The sequence below is a fragment of the Pongo pygmaeus genome, chromosome 2 (genome assembly GCF_028885625.2).
Source record: "Pongo pygmaeus isolate AG05252 chromosome 2, NHGRI_mPonPyg2-v2.0_pri, whole genome shotgun sequence".
Taxonomy (NCBI): Eukaryota; Metazoa; Chordata; class Mammalia; order Primates; family Hominidae; genus Pongo; species Pongo pygmaeus.
The window spans coordinates 97,489,196-97,503,792 of NC_085930.1; the positions used below are offsets into that span (position 1 = coordinate 97,489,196).

Genomic DNA, 14,597 nt, shown 5'->3' on the forward strand with positions numbered 1-14,597 from the left:
TGGAGGATTTTACCAAAATGTTAAAGAATTAATCCTAATTTTACTCAATTTCTCCCATATGGGAGATAAGAGGGAACACTTTCCTACTAATTTATGATGGCAGTAACTCTTTGATTCCCAAACCTGAAAAAGACAGTATCAAATTAAAAAACAAAAAGAATAAAGCCAAAAACCCCCACAACAACCCTATAGATGACTGTCTGTCATGAATTTAGATATAAAACTCTCCAACAAAATATTACATAAATCAAATTTAAAAATGTATAAAAAGAATAATATGCCATGGCCAAGTGAAATTTATTCCCAGTGTGCAAGGCTGATTTAGCACACCAAAACTAATTATTATAATCCACTGTATAAACAGGATACAGATGAAAAAATGTGTTAATTAACACAGAGAAAGCACTTTACACAATTCAATACCCATTCATAATAAAAACTCTTAGTAAGTTAGGAGCAGAGGAGAGCTACCTCAGCTTGATAAAGCACATTTACAAAAAACCTATAGCGAACATCTGTTTTTCACCATTAGGACTGAGTATATTCCCTGTAAATTCAGGATAAAAACAAGGATGCCTATTCTCACTATTGGTATGTAGCATAGTACTCCAAAGCCCTAGCCACTGCAATAAGGAAAGAAAAAAGTGTCATCCTTTTTTGAAGATGACATTGTTGTCCACATAGAAAATCCCAAGGAATCTTTAAAAAGGGACAAAAAAATGAAACGAAACAACACACCTCACTCTGAGAACTAGTAAGTGACTTCAGTAAGGTCTCAGGATGCATGATCAACATACAAAGTTTAATTACATATCTATATACTAACAACAGAATATGTGGAAGCTATTGATAAAATTAAAAATATGAGAGAGTTTACAATTATCCAAAGAAAATAAAATATGTAGATGTAAACTTAGGAAAACATGCAGGATCTGTATGCTGAAACTTATGAAATGTTAATAAGCACAACTAAAGAAGACCTAAACAAACTGAGGTAAGTATTATATTAATGAATTGGAAGACTAAACATAGTAAAGGTGTCAATTCTGCTCAAATAGTGCTATATAGATTTAATGAGATTCCTATCACAATTCCACCAAAGGTTTTTGATGACATAGACACACTTTTTATAAATTTCTTATAAAGGCATAACCCCCCGAATAACTAAAACAATCTTGGGGAAAAAAGAATAAGGTTAAAAGATTCACTCTACTAATATTAAGCCTTACTATATAGTTACTGTAATCAAGACAGTGTGATATTATTGAAGGATAGAGATATAGGTTAATGGGACAAACTGGGACCCAGAAATACAGCCACACAAATAAGCCTAAGTGATTTTTTACAAAAGTGCAAAAGCATTCCAGTGGAGGAAGGATAGCCTTTTAAACAAATGATGCTGGATCAATTGGATACCTACAGGCAACACAATGAACATTGACCTGAACTTCACACCTTATGCAAAAAATAACAAAAAGTAGATCATGTACTTAAATGTAAAACATGAAAGTATAAATTTGTTAGAAAAACTATGGGAGAAAATCTTCATGATTTAGGACTAGGCAACAAACCCTGAAAGTGACATCAAAAGCATGATCCATGAAAGGAAAGACTGATAAATTGGACCTTTTGTTCTGTGAAAGACCTGTTAAGAAAATGAAAAGACAAGCCATAGACTTGGAGGAAATAATTGCAAACCATGTATCTGACAAAGGACTAATACGTAGAATATATAGAGAAGTCACAACAGTGAATAATAAAACAAAAAACTTAGAAAATGGGCAAAAGACTTGAAGAGACATTTTACCGAAGGAGACTTACAGATGGCAAATAAGCACATGAAAAGAAGTTAAAAATCATTAGCCATTAGGGAAATGCAAAATAAAACTACATTGATATATCACTACACACCTATAAGAATTGCCAAAATAAAAAATACTGATAACACCAAAAGTTTGTGGGGATGTAGAGAGGCCAGATCATTCACACACTGCTGATGAGAATGTAAAATGGTAAAGCCACTCTGGGAAACAGTGCAGTAGTATCTTATATAATAGAAATTACAACTTCCATTCAACCCAGCAGTTGCACTCTGGTAGCATTTGTCCCAGAAAAGTGAAAACTTGTGTCACCGAAAAAATAAAACCCATACTGGAATGTTCATAGTCATTTATTTGTAACAGCCCAAACTTAAAACAACTGAAATGTCCTTCAGCAGGTAAATGCTCAAGCAAGCCTGGATATCCATGCCATGGAATACCTACTTAGCAATAAAAAGGAAGAAGTTGTTGATAACTATAACAACTTTGATGGATCTTCAGAGAATTATGCTGAGTGAAAAAAGCCAATCCTGTAGGTTACATATTGTGTGACTTTATTTATATAACATTTGTGAAGTGACCAAATTATAGAAATGTAGAAGAGATTAATGGTTGTCACGGGTTAAGGATGGGACAGAGGCAGGAGGGATTTGTGTGCAGCTATAAAAGGGCATTGCAAGAGATTTTTGTGGTGTGGGACTTGTTCTGTATCTTGACTTTGGTGGTGGTCACGTAAATCTACACATGTGGTACAATTGCATAGAACTAAATACAGATGCACACAAATACACAAATGCACATGAGTGTGTATAAAAACTCATGATATATGAGTAAGGCCGTTGGGTTGTATCAATGTCAATTCCCTGGCTATAGTATTTTACTGTAATTATTCTAGATGTTACCATTAACAGAAACTAGGTAAAGAGTAAAAGGACTGTCTTTGTATTATTTCTTATAACTGCATGTAAATTTCAATTATCTCAAAATAAAATGTCAAAAAGAAAGCTTTTAGTACAGTGCCTGGCTTGTAGGAATCACTTAATAAATAATGGCCATCATCTTCATCATTCTGATCCTCCTCCTCCTCCTCATCATGACATTGTTATATTAGCTGAAAGTTGTGAGGCCGCTTTTTGACTGGAGACAGCTATATGTTGCCTTCTAAATAGTCATCTCATTAAAGCAGGTTTCCTGAATAGACCCTAATGCTGGGAACCTATGTTGCTTAAGAATGGAGATTGGTTCAAGAAATGGAGGAAGGTGGCTGGTTGCGGTGGCCCATGCCTCTAATCCCAGCACTTCGGGAGGCCGAGGCAGGCAGATCACTTGAAGTCAGGAGTTTGAGACCAGCCTGGCCAACACGGTGAAACCTCATCTCTACTAAAAATACAAAAATTAGCTGGGCGTGGTAGTGCACGCCTGTAGTCTAAGCTACTTGGGAGGCTGAAGCAGGAGAATGGCTTGAACCCGGGAGGCCGAGATCATGCCATTGCACTCCAGCCTGGACAACAGAGTGAGACTCAATCTCAACGACAACAACACCAAAAAAGAAATGGAGGAAGGAGGTCTGCTGCATACAATACTTACTAACTTTTTTATAAGCTGAAAGTTTGTTTTCAAATTTTTATTCTATTTTTTGGCCATATTAAAATGTTACACATCCTATTAGAGTGGAAAATTCCTCCATTTTGAATAAATTCCACTCACAGAATCCTCTGTTTGAGAGATCTAAAGGACCAACATGTTTTTATTTCAAAGAAAAAATATGGGTATAATAAGCAGAATTCTAGAATGGTTCCCATATTATGTGCCTGTTGGTGTTATGTCTATGCTTAGGTTACATTTTATGCAGAAGGGAATTTGCAGATGTAATTAAGGTCACTAGTCTATTGACCTTAAGTTGATCAAAACGGAGATTATCTGTGTTGGCCCTACCTAATCACATGAGCACTGTAAATCTGGGGCTAGAGGTCAGAGACAGGGAAGTCAGAGATATTCCAAGCAGGAGGGTAATTTTATATGTGAGAAATGCTTGGTTGTTGGTTTTAAAGAGGGAGGGAAGTACCATGTGGCAAGGGCCTTTGTATATAGCCTCTGGAAGCTGACAGCAACCTTGGCCAGCAGCCAGCAAGGAGCTGAATAATACCAACAACCTCAATGAGCTTGAAAGAAGACCCCAGATTCAAGATGGGAACTTAGCCAAACTGATCCCTTTATATTAGCTTTGTGAGACCCTCAGCAGAAAAACCAATCAGGCCATGCCTAGACTTCTGATCTGATGCTATTAAGCTGCTAAGTTTGTGGCAATTTGTTATGCAACAGTAGAAAATTAATACAGTGGGTTGACTTAAATCTTTGTGTTTAAATCCTTGGTTTAGTAGGCCCTGTACTAGCAACCAGCCTTGCCTTTTCCACTCAAGGAGCATCCTTGGCATTCTGCAAAAGGTACCTTTGAGGGACAGGGAGAGATTGGCAGACCTGTGCATTCATGCTCCCCAAGCAAGCTTTTTCTTTTTTAAATAATTTTCAATCTGTCATGGAACAATATGTGGTCTTACTGTGCACTTGATCAGTGTGCAGTTCCAGCCACGTGCAACATGGGTTCAACAACACCTGAACTTGTCCATACATTGCTCATGATGACAGGTCCATGGATCATGTTCTTGCATATTAGGATGCTATATACACACTCATGATTTCTGTAGTTATCTTATCAAAGACTGGTAACAAAGAGTTGCAGGGACCATATTTGGAGAAGTGTCTGAGTCAAACCTTAACCTTGTCGGCCTGTAGGAACTTGAGAGAAAGAAAGTCCAGAGCAATTGTTTTAGGATGGTGGAGTTTGCTGGCTCAAGAGCTAACACTGGAGCTCTCCCTAGGTGCTGTGGATATGGGTCATAATTTTTGGCCATCCAGACTCCGAACTTCGTTCTGATTTTATGAAGAACATCTCACTATGGAAGATGAAATTGCTAACACTTGGTTTCTAAGCCTCTCTTGCAGTTGGGCTGTATGCCTTACCTTGGCTTTCCTCATTAGATGTACCTGCCCCAGTGTCATTGGAATGTTGGGATTTTGAAGGACCCTCTCTCTGCTGCAGGGACTGCAAAGTCAAGGTCATGGGGCAGCATGACCGCAGGGCTAGTGGTGGTGTCCAGGGGTCAGTTGAAGCCACTTTTGTTAGGGTTCCTTCCTTTCTCACTTCTTTTGTTTATTCAGTAAGTTAATATGTAGTATTGCCAACATAGTTGGGTGCTGCAGCCAAAGAGAACGAGTGGGACAGAGCTCACTGTACTGTAAGCCTCAATGTCTAGTTTTCAGCAGTTGGGGCAACAGTGTTTGCACAAGACCACTTGCATCAAAACTTTGGGCATAATTCTATACTGTTTTCCCTGACCCTGGTTTTCTAGCCTTTCTGGCAGTTTTGTAAATTTCCCCATTTTTCTGCTTAAATCAGACTGAGCTGTTTCTGTTGCTTTAGCTAATAACGTTAACTGATACTCACTCTAGGTGTGGATTACAAAATCCAGAGACAAGTCTTAGAGAGAAGATAAATTTTATTAGTGAATCAATTTTGGAATTTTATAATGAAAACAACCAGAAAGATACAGTATATACAAATATACTCATATTTGAAACTATAATGAGGCCTAAGTATGTTTTAGGTCCTCTGTTTTAAGCTATGTATAGACTTTCTCCATCACTTTTTATTACTTCTTTACTTCTTTGTAGAATCCCAGAGCTGAAGGGGCTCAGCCATCACCTACTCTGGCCTCTTCCTTTTACACAAGCCACTTTCTTTAGAATTCCTTCCTTCCTTCCTTTTTTCATTCATTCAATAAGCTAATATGTGGTGTTGCCAACAATTGGGTGCTGCAGCTGGAGATACAACAGTGAGTAGAACAGAGCTCTTGTCTTCATTGAGCTCACGGCCAAGTTGTGGAAACAGATAAGTAAGGAAGAAATTTTAATAGTGTATGAAAAATGCAGATTAGGGGACTTGACCTGGTTTGGGGGGTTGGAGAAGGAGTCCTGAAAGAGGGGAGTGTGCTGATATCTAAAGGTTTGAGTAGAGCTTGAATAGGTGAAAAGTTGGAGTGCAAAGAGGGCTCCAAGAAGAGGAAATAGATAGGCAAAGATAGGGAAGATATAAGGAGATCCTTGTGCTAGGGAATAGCACTAGTGATTTGGCAGGGCCAGGGCTTGGCTGAGGGATGGTAGAAGATCACATGGACCATCCCTTGGAGGGCCTCATGTGTGATATCAGGGAGTTTGGGCTTTATCTGGGGGGCAATGGGGAGCCATTGAAGGGTTCAAAGGAAGGAAGTCATACAGTTAGAGTTGCATTTTGGGAAGGTTACCTTTGGCTGCAGCATGGAGACCAAATGGAAGGAGGAGCAAATGTGGAGTCAAGGAGGCTGTGGCTGTTAGTCAATGGTCCCTTTTGTGCTGAGGACTACACTTGTGTGAAATTCACAACAAAGCTCCCCTGCTGAACACTGGCCCATCTCAGGCTTTGCAAGCTCAGAGTTAAGGACCCCATTAATTCTTGGGCAGAGCTTCAGAAGTCAGCTAAAGCCGTTAGGATTAGGGTTGTCAAGTGACCTCCAGAGTCTGAGCTCTCCTCCTCTCTTACTCCCTTTCCAGGTTTCTGCCCCAGAAGGCGCAGCTATTGCTTCAGCAGTACTGGCTCCTTCTGAATCTTCCCAGCCATGACCAGAAGGCAGCTCAGGTCAAAGGCAAGGGCAGGTTTCTCTCTAGCTCCCTTGTGCTCAGGCCTATCTCATACTCTGTTGTCTGTGTTGCTAAGGTGGTGTCCATTTCTGCAGTATGAAATTTCTCAAAAAAACCCTTAACTTTCCACCCCAAGTCTTCCCATCCTAACCCTTGTTTTCAATTTGCTTATTTTCCAATTCTTGCTATTTGAACCTTGCACAACCTCACCCTTTGAAGAAAAAGGTTCCCAACATTTTTCATATAAATGTCATAACAATTTGTGAACATGAGAAAACTGTGCAGTACTTTTTTAAAAGATACAGAATTTTATATTCTCCCCAGTCTTTTAAGTTTAAATTTTAATAATTCAGTCATCTTTGGAGTATGAAAGGATTATTTTCTCCTGCAGAGTCCTTTTAAAAAGCAAAACTTATTGTTCAAAACTCACTTAAAGAACCATTCTAATATTTTGTAGTTGGTTTTAAAATATATTTTTATTCTGTTTACACTCAATGAAAACACACTGGCAGATGCAGAAAAGCATGAAAAGGAGAAGTAAAATCATTAGTCATCCCATTGCCAAATAAAACATTTTAGTAGATTCCTTATATATATTTTTGTTCTATGCAATAATTTTTTCTTTTTACAAAATTAATGCCATACTGTTTTACATTCTGCTTTTTAAAGATTCTACTAGTTTCATTTAGTTAGCAATGCTATGCAAACAGGATTTTAAATACTTGCATAATAGGCCATGGTTTAAATATACTAATATCCCATTACTGGGTATATACCCAGTGAAATATAAAGCATTCTACCAGAAAGACACGTGTATGTGAATGTTCGTTGTAGCGCTGTTCACAATAGCAAAACCATGGAATCAACCTAAATGCCCATTAATGACAGACTGGATAAAGAAAATGTGGTACATATACACCATGGAATATTATGTAGCCATAAAAAAGAATGAGATCGTGTCTTGTGCAGGAACATGGATGGAGCTAGAGGCTATTATCCTTATCAAACCAACGCAGAAACAGAAAACCAAATACCACATGTTCTCACTCATAAGTGGGAGCTAAATGACAAGAACTTACGAACACAAAGAAGGAACAACAGACATTGGGGTCCACTTGAGTGGGGAGGGTGAGAGGAGGGAGAGGAGAAGAAAAGATAACTATTGGATACTGGGCTTAATGCCTGGGTGATGTAATGTTATGTACAACAGACCCCCTTGACACATGTTTATTTATGTAACAAACCTTCACATGTACTCCCAAACCTAAAATTAAAAAAAAAATTTAGATCCCATTAAAAAAATAAATAAATATACCAACAATCTGTAACTGCTGGCAACTTGGACAATTTAGTATTAAGTAGGCATTTATGTTATTTATTAAATTATTATTTACTCGGGTATATAGTATTTATTATTTTATATATAAATATAAACCAAAAATGGCTCGTAATTTTACCAGCTGGATAACCCTGACTGACACTTTAAAATAATAAAACCCACATGGTTAGAAAATTCAAGCAGAAATCTACACAAATGTACAAAGATGAAAACCAGAAACTCCTTCTTCCTTCTGCCTCCTAGACCTTACCCTACAAAAATTAAAATTTCTTGTGATTTTTTTCCAGATATATTTATTTATAAGTGTTTCAAATTTTATGCAAGAGATTATATGCTGCACACTGTTCTGTACCTTATTTTTTTCTCTTAAGAGTCATTCTTGGTGATCTTTTTGCAGCATTTCTTTAAGTGGTGCATCCCTAGCTCAATAAATGCATCTTTAATTCCAGCTCTGTTAGTCAGTCACGCCTGCAGTATCATTAGCTCTTCTGCTGGGTTCTTAGATGTGAGATAAACAGATCGCACGTCTCCATTCTCCACCATCCCTATTTCTGCAGCTCGTAACCCCTACCTGCATGCCAGTAGGACCCTGACCCTCAGTCTCCCTAGTCTTTCCGGTTATACGAGGAGGCCCCAGGGATTGTGACATAAGTGCACAGCCACTTTTCCTTTGGCCTCTATTTCTCGTGGCCAAAGTCCTTTGAAATTGCTGCCTACTACTGCCCCAGGGCTGATGTCCTCCTCTTATGCCCAGGGCACTGTCTCCCAGGGTGGGCCAGTGGGTGTAATCAGTTTACTCAGAACCACTGTGGATTTGCGTACACCTGTGTTCACAAATGTATCCCTGGGTGTATTCAAAGTAATAACATACACTGTCTCCAAGAGTCAGTCCTCTCAGCTGCTGGCTTCTTCCACATAACCAGTATTATTCTGACATATAACCATCCATATTCTTACTCATGTGTATTTTTGTGTGAACATTTGTCTGGAAGGGAGGAAGCCTTTATTTTGACTGGAGGTGATTATGCTTTCTGAATTGCTGTGTTTTCCATGGAGTAGCAATGAATTTTCACAGTGGCAGCTGGATGGGAACACATTACATTTTGATGAAGGAAAAGAATAATTATTTGACCTATAACCTGAGTTTCTAAGCTGTCTATCTCAAGGCAGAAGAAAAAAAAAATGAAGGAAGGAAAGATCGAACGAAGGATGGAAGGAGGCTGGAAGAAAGGAAGGAAATGAAGAAAAAATTTCATCTTTGTTAGGCCACAAAGTTTACAGGTTTCCATTGTAGCCATTGAAAAAATTAGCCAAGACCGTGTCCTCCAGATTGAAGGTCAGCAGAGCCATTGTCTTTGCATCCAGAGCTATTTTTGAGGCTGCTACTGCTGCCACCTCCGTTGTCATTGTAATCATCTCCTCCTCCTCATTACTACTGGGATTACTATTATTATTTGGATTACCATTCCAGATACATGCTAAGGGAATAAAGTAATCAAAAAATTTGTTTGAGTGTACATTGTGAAACATACTTTTGGAATGATTCCCTGAGAAAGCTGGGTGCAGAATGCAAATATTTTGAATGGACTTATCTTAGAGTTGTACTGCTTTTTTTCCTTGTCATTTTAAAACCCTTAATACGAATAAATTGTTTGTATAGTGGGGCTTTTTTAAATCCTTAGATAAGAAATACATGGTTTGAAAGCAGAGAATAAAAACATGAATGATAATGTCCTCAACGCCCAGGAGAAAGTCCTTGCTGCTGCTCCTGGACAGGCATTGTAATCGGCTATTTGGCGTGTTTATTTCAGGCTGCAGATAGTGGATAAAAGTGGCTGGTTGGTTGCCAGCACATGACTTAGTTGCCAAATGGAGTGTTTAGTACTTGTTACATTTGACTTATATCACAAGTTCTTCCCATTAACAGTCTGCTGGTGATAACCTACTTGGCTTTTCATGTGGTTACTTTGAAACAGCCACTTGACAACATTTGGCATATCACAAACTTTAATACTGAAATAAAGGAGTGAGTGAATAGGCTACATGGGATCTGCCACATACTGATATGGTGCTTGGTGCAGAATGGGCTCTCCAGTAAATGTCTGTTTAATCAATGAATTAATCTTGCATAATATTTCCCTGGTTCAGTGTACCAAGTTCAAGCCTATCGACTTGAGACCTAAAAGGCTGGTAAAAGGGATAGAAATACAAAGAAATAATAGTGATTACGTATGTGTCAGAAGGGCTTACCTTTGTATGGAGGGAGATACTCTGCTCCTCTGTATCACCATTTAAAGACAGACTTGAACTAAATGGAGAAATGAAGATTTCATCAAAATGGCCTTTTGTCTAAATCAAAGCTACTGACAATTTCTATCATTTCAGGTCTTTTTCTTTCTTTTTTTATTAATAGATCCACTTCAGGAATTTTGGCCCAGGATATGTAATCAAATATGCATTAAAATATTGATTTTTATTTTTAGATTGAAAACTTGCAAGAACAACTTAGGGATAAAGACAAGCAACTGACCAACCTGAAAGACAGAGTGAAGTCCTTGCAGACGGATTCCAGTAATACAGATACTGCACTGGCGACGCTAGAGGAAGCTCTGTCAGAGAAGGTGAGCATGCACTCAAAAACTGGGGAATCAGGATATGGGGAAACAGAGTTGGGGAAAGTTGATCCCAATGCATTTAAATGTGCCTGCTTTTCTTCTTTTGCTAACACTACCTTTAGTCCCAGCTGGTCCTTGTTCTTCCCACACAAGCCCTCTTCAGTGGACTTGGCACACTACAGTCAGGGGCATTTTCTGAAATGCAAATCTGATTACATCACTCTTGGCTCTCCTTAAAAACCTTCACTAGCTTACCATTGCTCTTATGATGACATAATTTGAAATCCTCTACCTGGCCCCCAGGGTCCCTTCTCCCATCTGATCTGGCAAGCCCCCACTCTGTGTGCCTGCTCCCTCCCTCATTCTTTCTTTCGTTTCCAGCCTCATCCCCCATTTCTCTTTTTCCAGGTTCTCTGTTCCCTAGTTATGTGGGGCTTCTAGATTTTCAAGTGTACCATACTCCTTCCTGCCTCAGATGCTATTTCCCAGCTAAGGATATTCCTCACTCTCTGCTAATTTAATTCTTCCTCTCCTGAGAGGTCAGCTTCATGATAAGTTGTATTGTGCAGTAGTCAAGAATGTGGACTTTGGAGCTAGACTGCCTGGAATCAAATCCTAGGTGTGATACTTTCTACTTTGGACAAATTACTTAACCTCTCAGTTTCTTCATTTGTAAAAGAGGGTAATAATAGTAGCCACCTCAGTGGATTATGCTGAGGAGAAAATGCATGAAAATATGAAATGTGTTTAGAATAGTATATGTAATGTTATCACTATTATTATTATTTTATCATTCCTTAGGGACATCTCCTAGGTATGTATCCCCATTATGTCTCAGGAACACTATAAACTCTCCAGAGCTCATGTCACATTCTTAATTGTTCATTTATCTGTTTTTAATTTCTCTTCTCTGCTAGACTCCAAACCCAAGAAACATATGCTATGTGTGTATTATCTTTCCATTCCCTGTGCCCAGCATAACCTGCATCGGGGATGCTCACTCAGTATTGGATACTGGTGGAGTGAGCCCCCACCATGTGACAGGTCCTCTTTTGAGCCTTGGGATGCAGCAGAGAAGAAAATGGGTGAAAATCCTGACTCTAATGGAGTTTAGACTCTAGTGGAGGTGATGGGGAGACAGACAATAAATAAGTGACATACCTAGGATTTCAGAGGGTAATATTTTCTATAAAAGAAAAGAAGGCAGGGAGGGGTACAGGGAGTGCTGGAGTAGAATGGCCAGGTAGGAGCTTGCTGAGAAGGTGACATTTAAGGAAACACTTGAAGAAAGTGAGTGGTGAGCCAGGAGCCCTTGTGGAGGGAGAAAGCCCTGGCAGAGGGGAGAGCAAGTACAAGGGTGTGGGTGAGAGGAAGGGCAGCAGATTTCACAGGCCCTTGTGAGACAAGATTTTTAAAAATTGGCTTTTACTTTGAAGGGGATGGGATGCCATCCTGAGGGTTTCCTTCTGACTTACATTTAAGGGGATTACTTTGAATAAAAGAATGAATGAATGAATAAAATCCTTTAGGCAAATAGCTCATTCTATGTTTACTTACTTTTAAAATGATTTCCAGTCCATTTCATTCTGGCTAAATAAGTTCATTCATTCTCTGGGCACCTATTGTAGGTATCAGACCCTGGAGTTGAGTTTGCATATGCTCTCTCCTCCAACGCTTCCTGAATGTCAAAGAGCCAGTGCAGGTAAAGTTCTCTAGGAATTCTCAGGAGGGACGGCTTGTTTGTTTGTTGGACATGGAATGTGCTGGCGCAGTTTTTAGGCCCATGTTATTGGCATTATTTTCAAATTTAGCTTGAAACCAAGAAAAGAAATGTTAACTTTTAAAGTGTGGGAGTAGATTTTATTGTGTTCTTTTTCTTCATCTTTCTCATCATTTTTGATCCTGCAGCACTTTGCAGGATTTGTCCACACATGCATGGGATGTTGTGAGGGTTCTCGTCTGGAATGCCCTACTAGAGTAATAGCATTATCTCCTATATTCCCTGTTACAGTAGCCTATAAACTCTGGGGTAATGAAGTAATTGGAAGGAGACCTAGGGGCCAGTCCCACCTATGCCACTAATTAACTGAGGGGCCATTAATTAACTAGGTGAGCCTGGCAAGTGATTGTCTCTCTCAGGGCCTCAAATTTCCCATTTGATGAATGGGGGAATTAGATTAAATGCCCATGGGTTTCCTAGGCCAGTGTATCCTAAAGAAGGCTTCTCTTCTGTTACATCAGAATTACCAGGAAGTTCCTGTTGAAAGTCTCTATTGTTAGGCCCCATCTATACCTACTAAATCAGAACCTCATAGGGCCTGGGAATCTGCACTTTAGCAAGTTCCCCAAGTCATCGTGATGTAAACTCTAGTCTGAGAACCAAGGCTCTATGATAAAAACCTAGGAGCTCTAAAAAGATGGGTAAGCATATTTTTGGAGTTAAATTAAAAAGTTATTTAAAAAAAAAGAAAAAAAAGGAAGCTACAAAAAGACCCATGACTCTGGGGCTAGTCTTCATGGTCCTATTAAAAATTGTAAGATTTAAATGTAAAACCCAGAACTGTAAAAACTCTAGAAGAAAATCTATGCAATACCCTTCAGGACATAGGCACAGGCAAAGATTTCATGATGAAAATGTCTAAAGCAATTGCAACAAAAGCAAAAATTGACAGATAGGATCTAATTAGACTAAAGAGCTTTTGCACAGCAAGAGAAACTATCATCAGAGTGAACAGACAACCTACAGAATGGGAGAAAAATTTTTGCAATCTATCTATCTGACAAAGGTCTAATATCCAGAATATGCAAGAAACTTAAACAAGTTTACAAGAAACGAACAACCCCACTAACAAATGGTCAAAAGACATGAACAGACACTTCTCAAAAGAAGACATTTATGCAGCCAACACACATGAAAAAGAGCTCAACATCACTGATCATTAGAGAAATGCAAATCAAAACCACAGTGAGATACCATCTCACGCCAGTCAGAATGGCAGGCATTAAAATGTCAAGAAACAACAGATGCTGGCGAGGCTGGGGAGAAAAAGGAATGCTTTTACACTGTTGGTGGGAATCTAAATTAGTTCAACCATTGTGGAGGACAGTGCGGCAATTCCTCAAAGACCTAGAACAATAAATACCATTTGACCCAGCAATCCCATTACTGGGTATATACCCAAAGGAATATAAATCATTCTATTATAAAGATACATGCATGCATATGTTCATTGCAGTACTATTCACAATAGCAAAGGCATGGAACCAACCCAAATGTCCATCAATGATAGACTGAATAAAGAAAATGTGGTACATATATACCATGGAATACTATGCAGCCATGAAAAGGAATGAGATCATGTTATTTGCAGGGACATGGATGGAACTGGAAGCCATTAACCTCAGCAAACTAATGCAGGAACAGAAAACGAAACACTGCTTGTTCTCACTTATAAGTGGGAGCTGAACAATGTGAACACATGGATACAGGGAAGGGAACAACACACACTGGGGCCTGTTGGAAGGGGTGGGGGGAGGGAGAGCATTAGGAAAAATAGCTAATGCTTGCTGGGCTTAATACCTAGGTGATGGGTTGATAGGTGCAGCAAACCGCCATTACACACGTTTACCTATGTAACAAACCTGCACATCATGCACATGTATCCCAGAATGTAAATAAAATAAAATATAGCAAACAATTAAAATGAGGCTTTTGTAAGAAAAAGAATGTACATTTTGACATTGAGTTATCTTATTTGACATCATATTTAGTATGTAGTTCCAAATTAATTTTGCTTAAAAAAACCATGGAGGAGAAACAGTTGCTGGTTAATGAAGTTATAAATCCTGTAACAATTTAAACATTGAAAGATTATAACTTCAGGATTAAATTATAAGAATTATAAGGTTTTACTTGAAAGCTTATAAGAATATTTAATAAGATGACTTTTGGGGGAAAGATATTCTCTTTTCATCTTTTAATAATTTATTTCCAGAGCTCTCTGTAGTAGTTTTATTCGTAAAATTGGAATGAGGGGATGTTTGTTCAAAAACTATTAATGCTTATGTGTTCATTTAACATATTTGGGT

The 14,597-nt window shown here is 38.6% G+C and overlaps 1 protein-coding gene across 3 annotated transcripts in view; it reads left to right on the forward strand.

Annotated features, from left to right (window-relative positions):
- Positions 1 to 14,597, forward strand: part of ERC2 (ELKS/RAB6-interacting/CAST family member 2) — a 975,821-nt gene that overhangs the window by 450,215 nt on the left and 511,009 nt on the right. For all 3 annotated transcript variants that reach the window (XM_054482044.1, XM_054482045.1, XM_054482046.2), the window contains one exon: positions 10,377 to 10,514. In XM_054482044.1, coding sequence (XP_054338019.1) covers positions 10,377 to 10,514 — 138 coding nt within the window. The remainder of the gene's footprint in view (positions 1 to 10,376; positions 10,515 to 14,597) is intronic.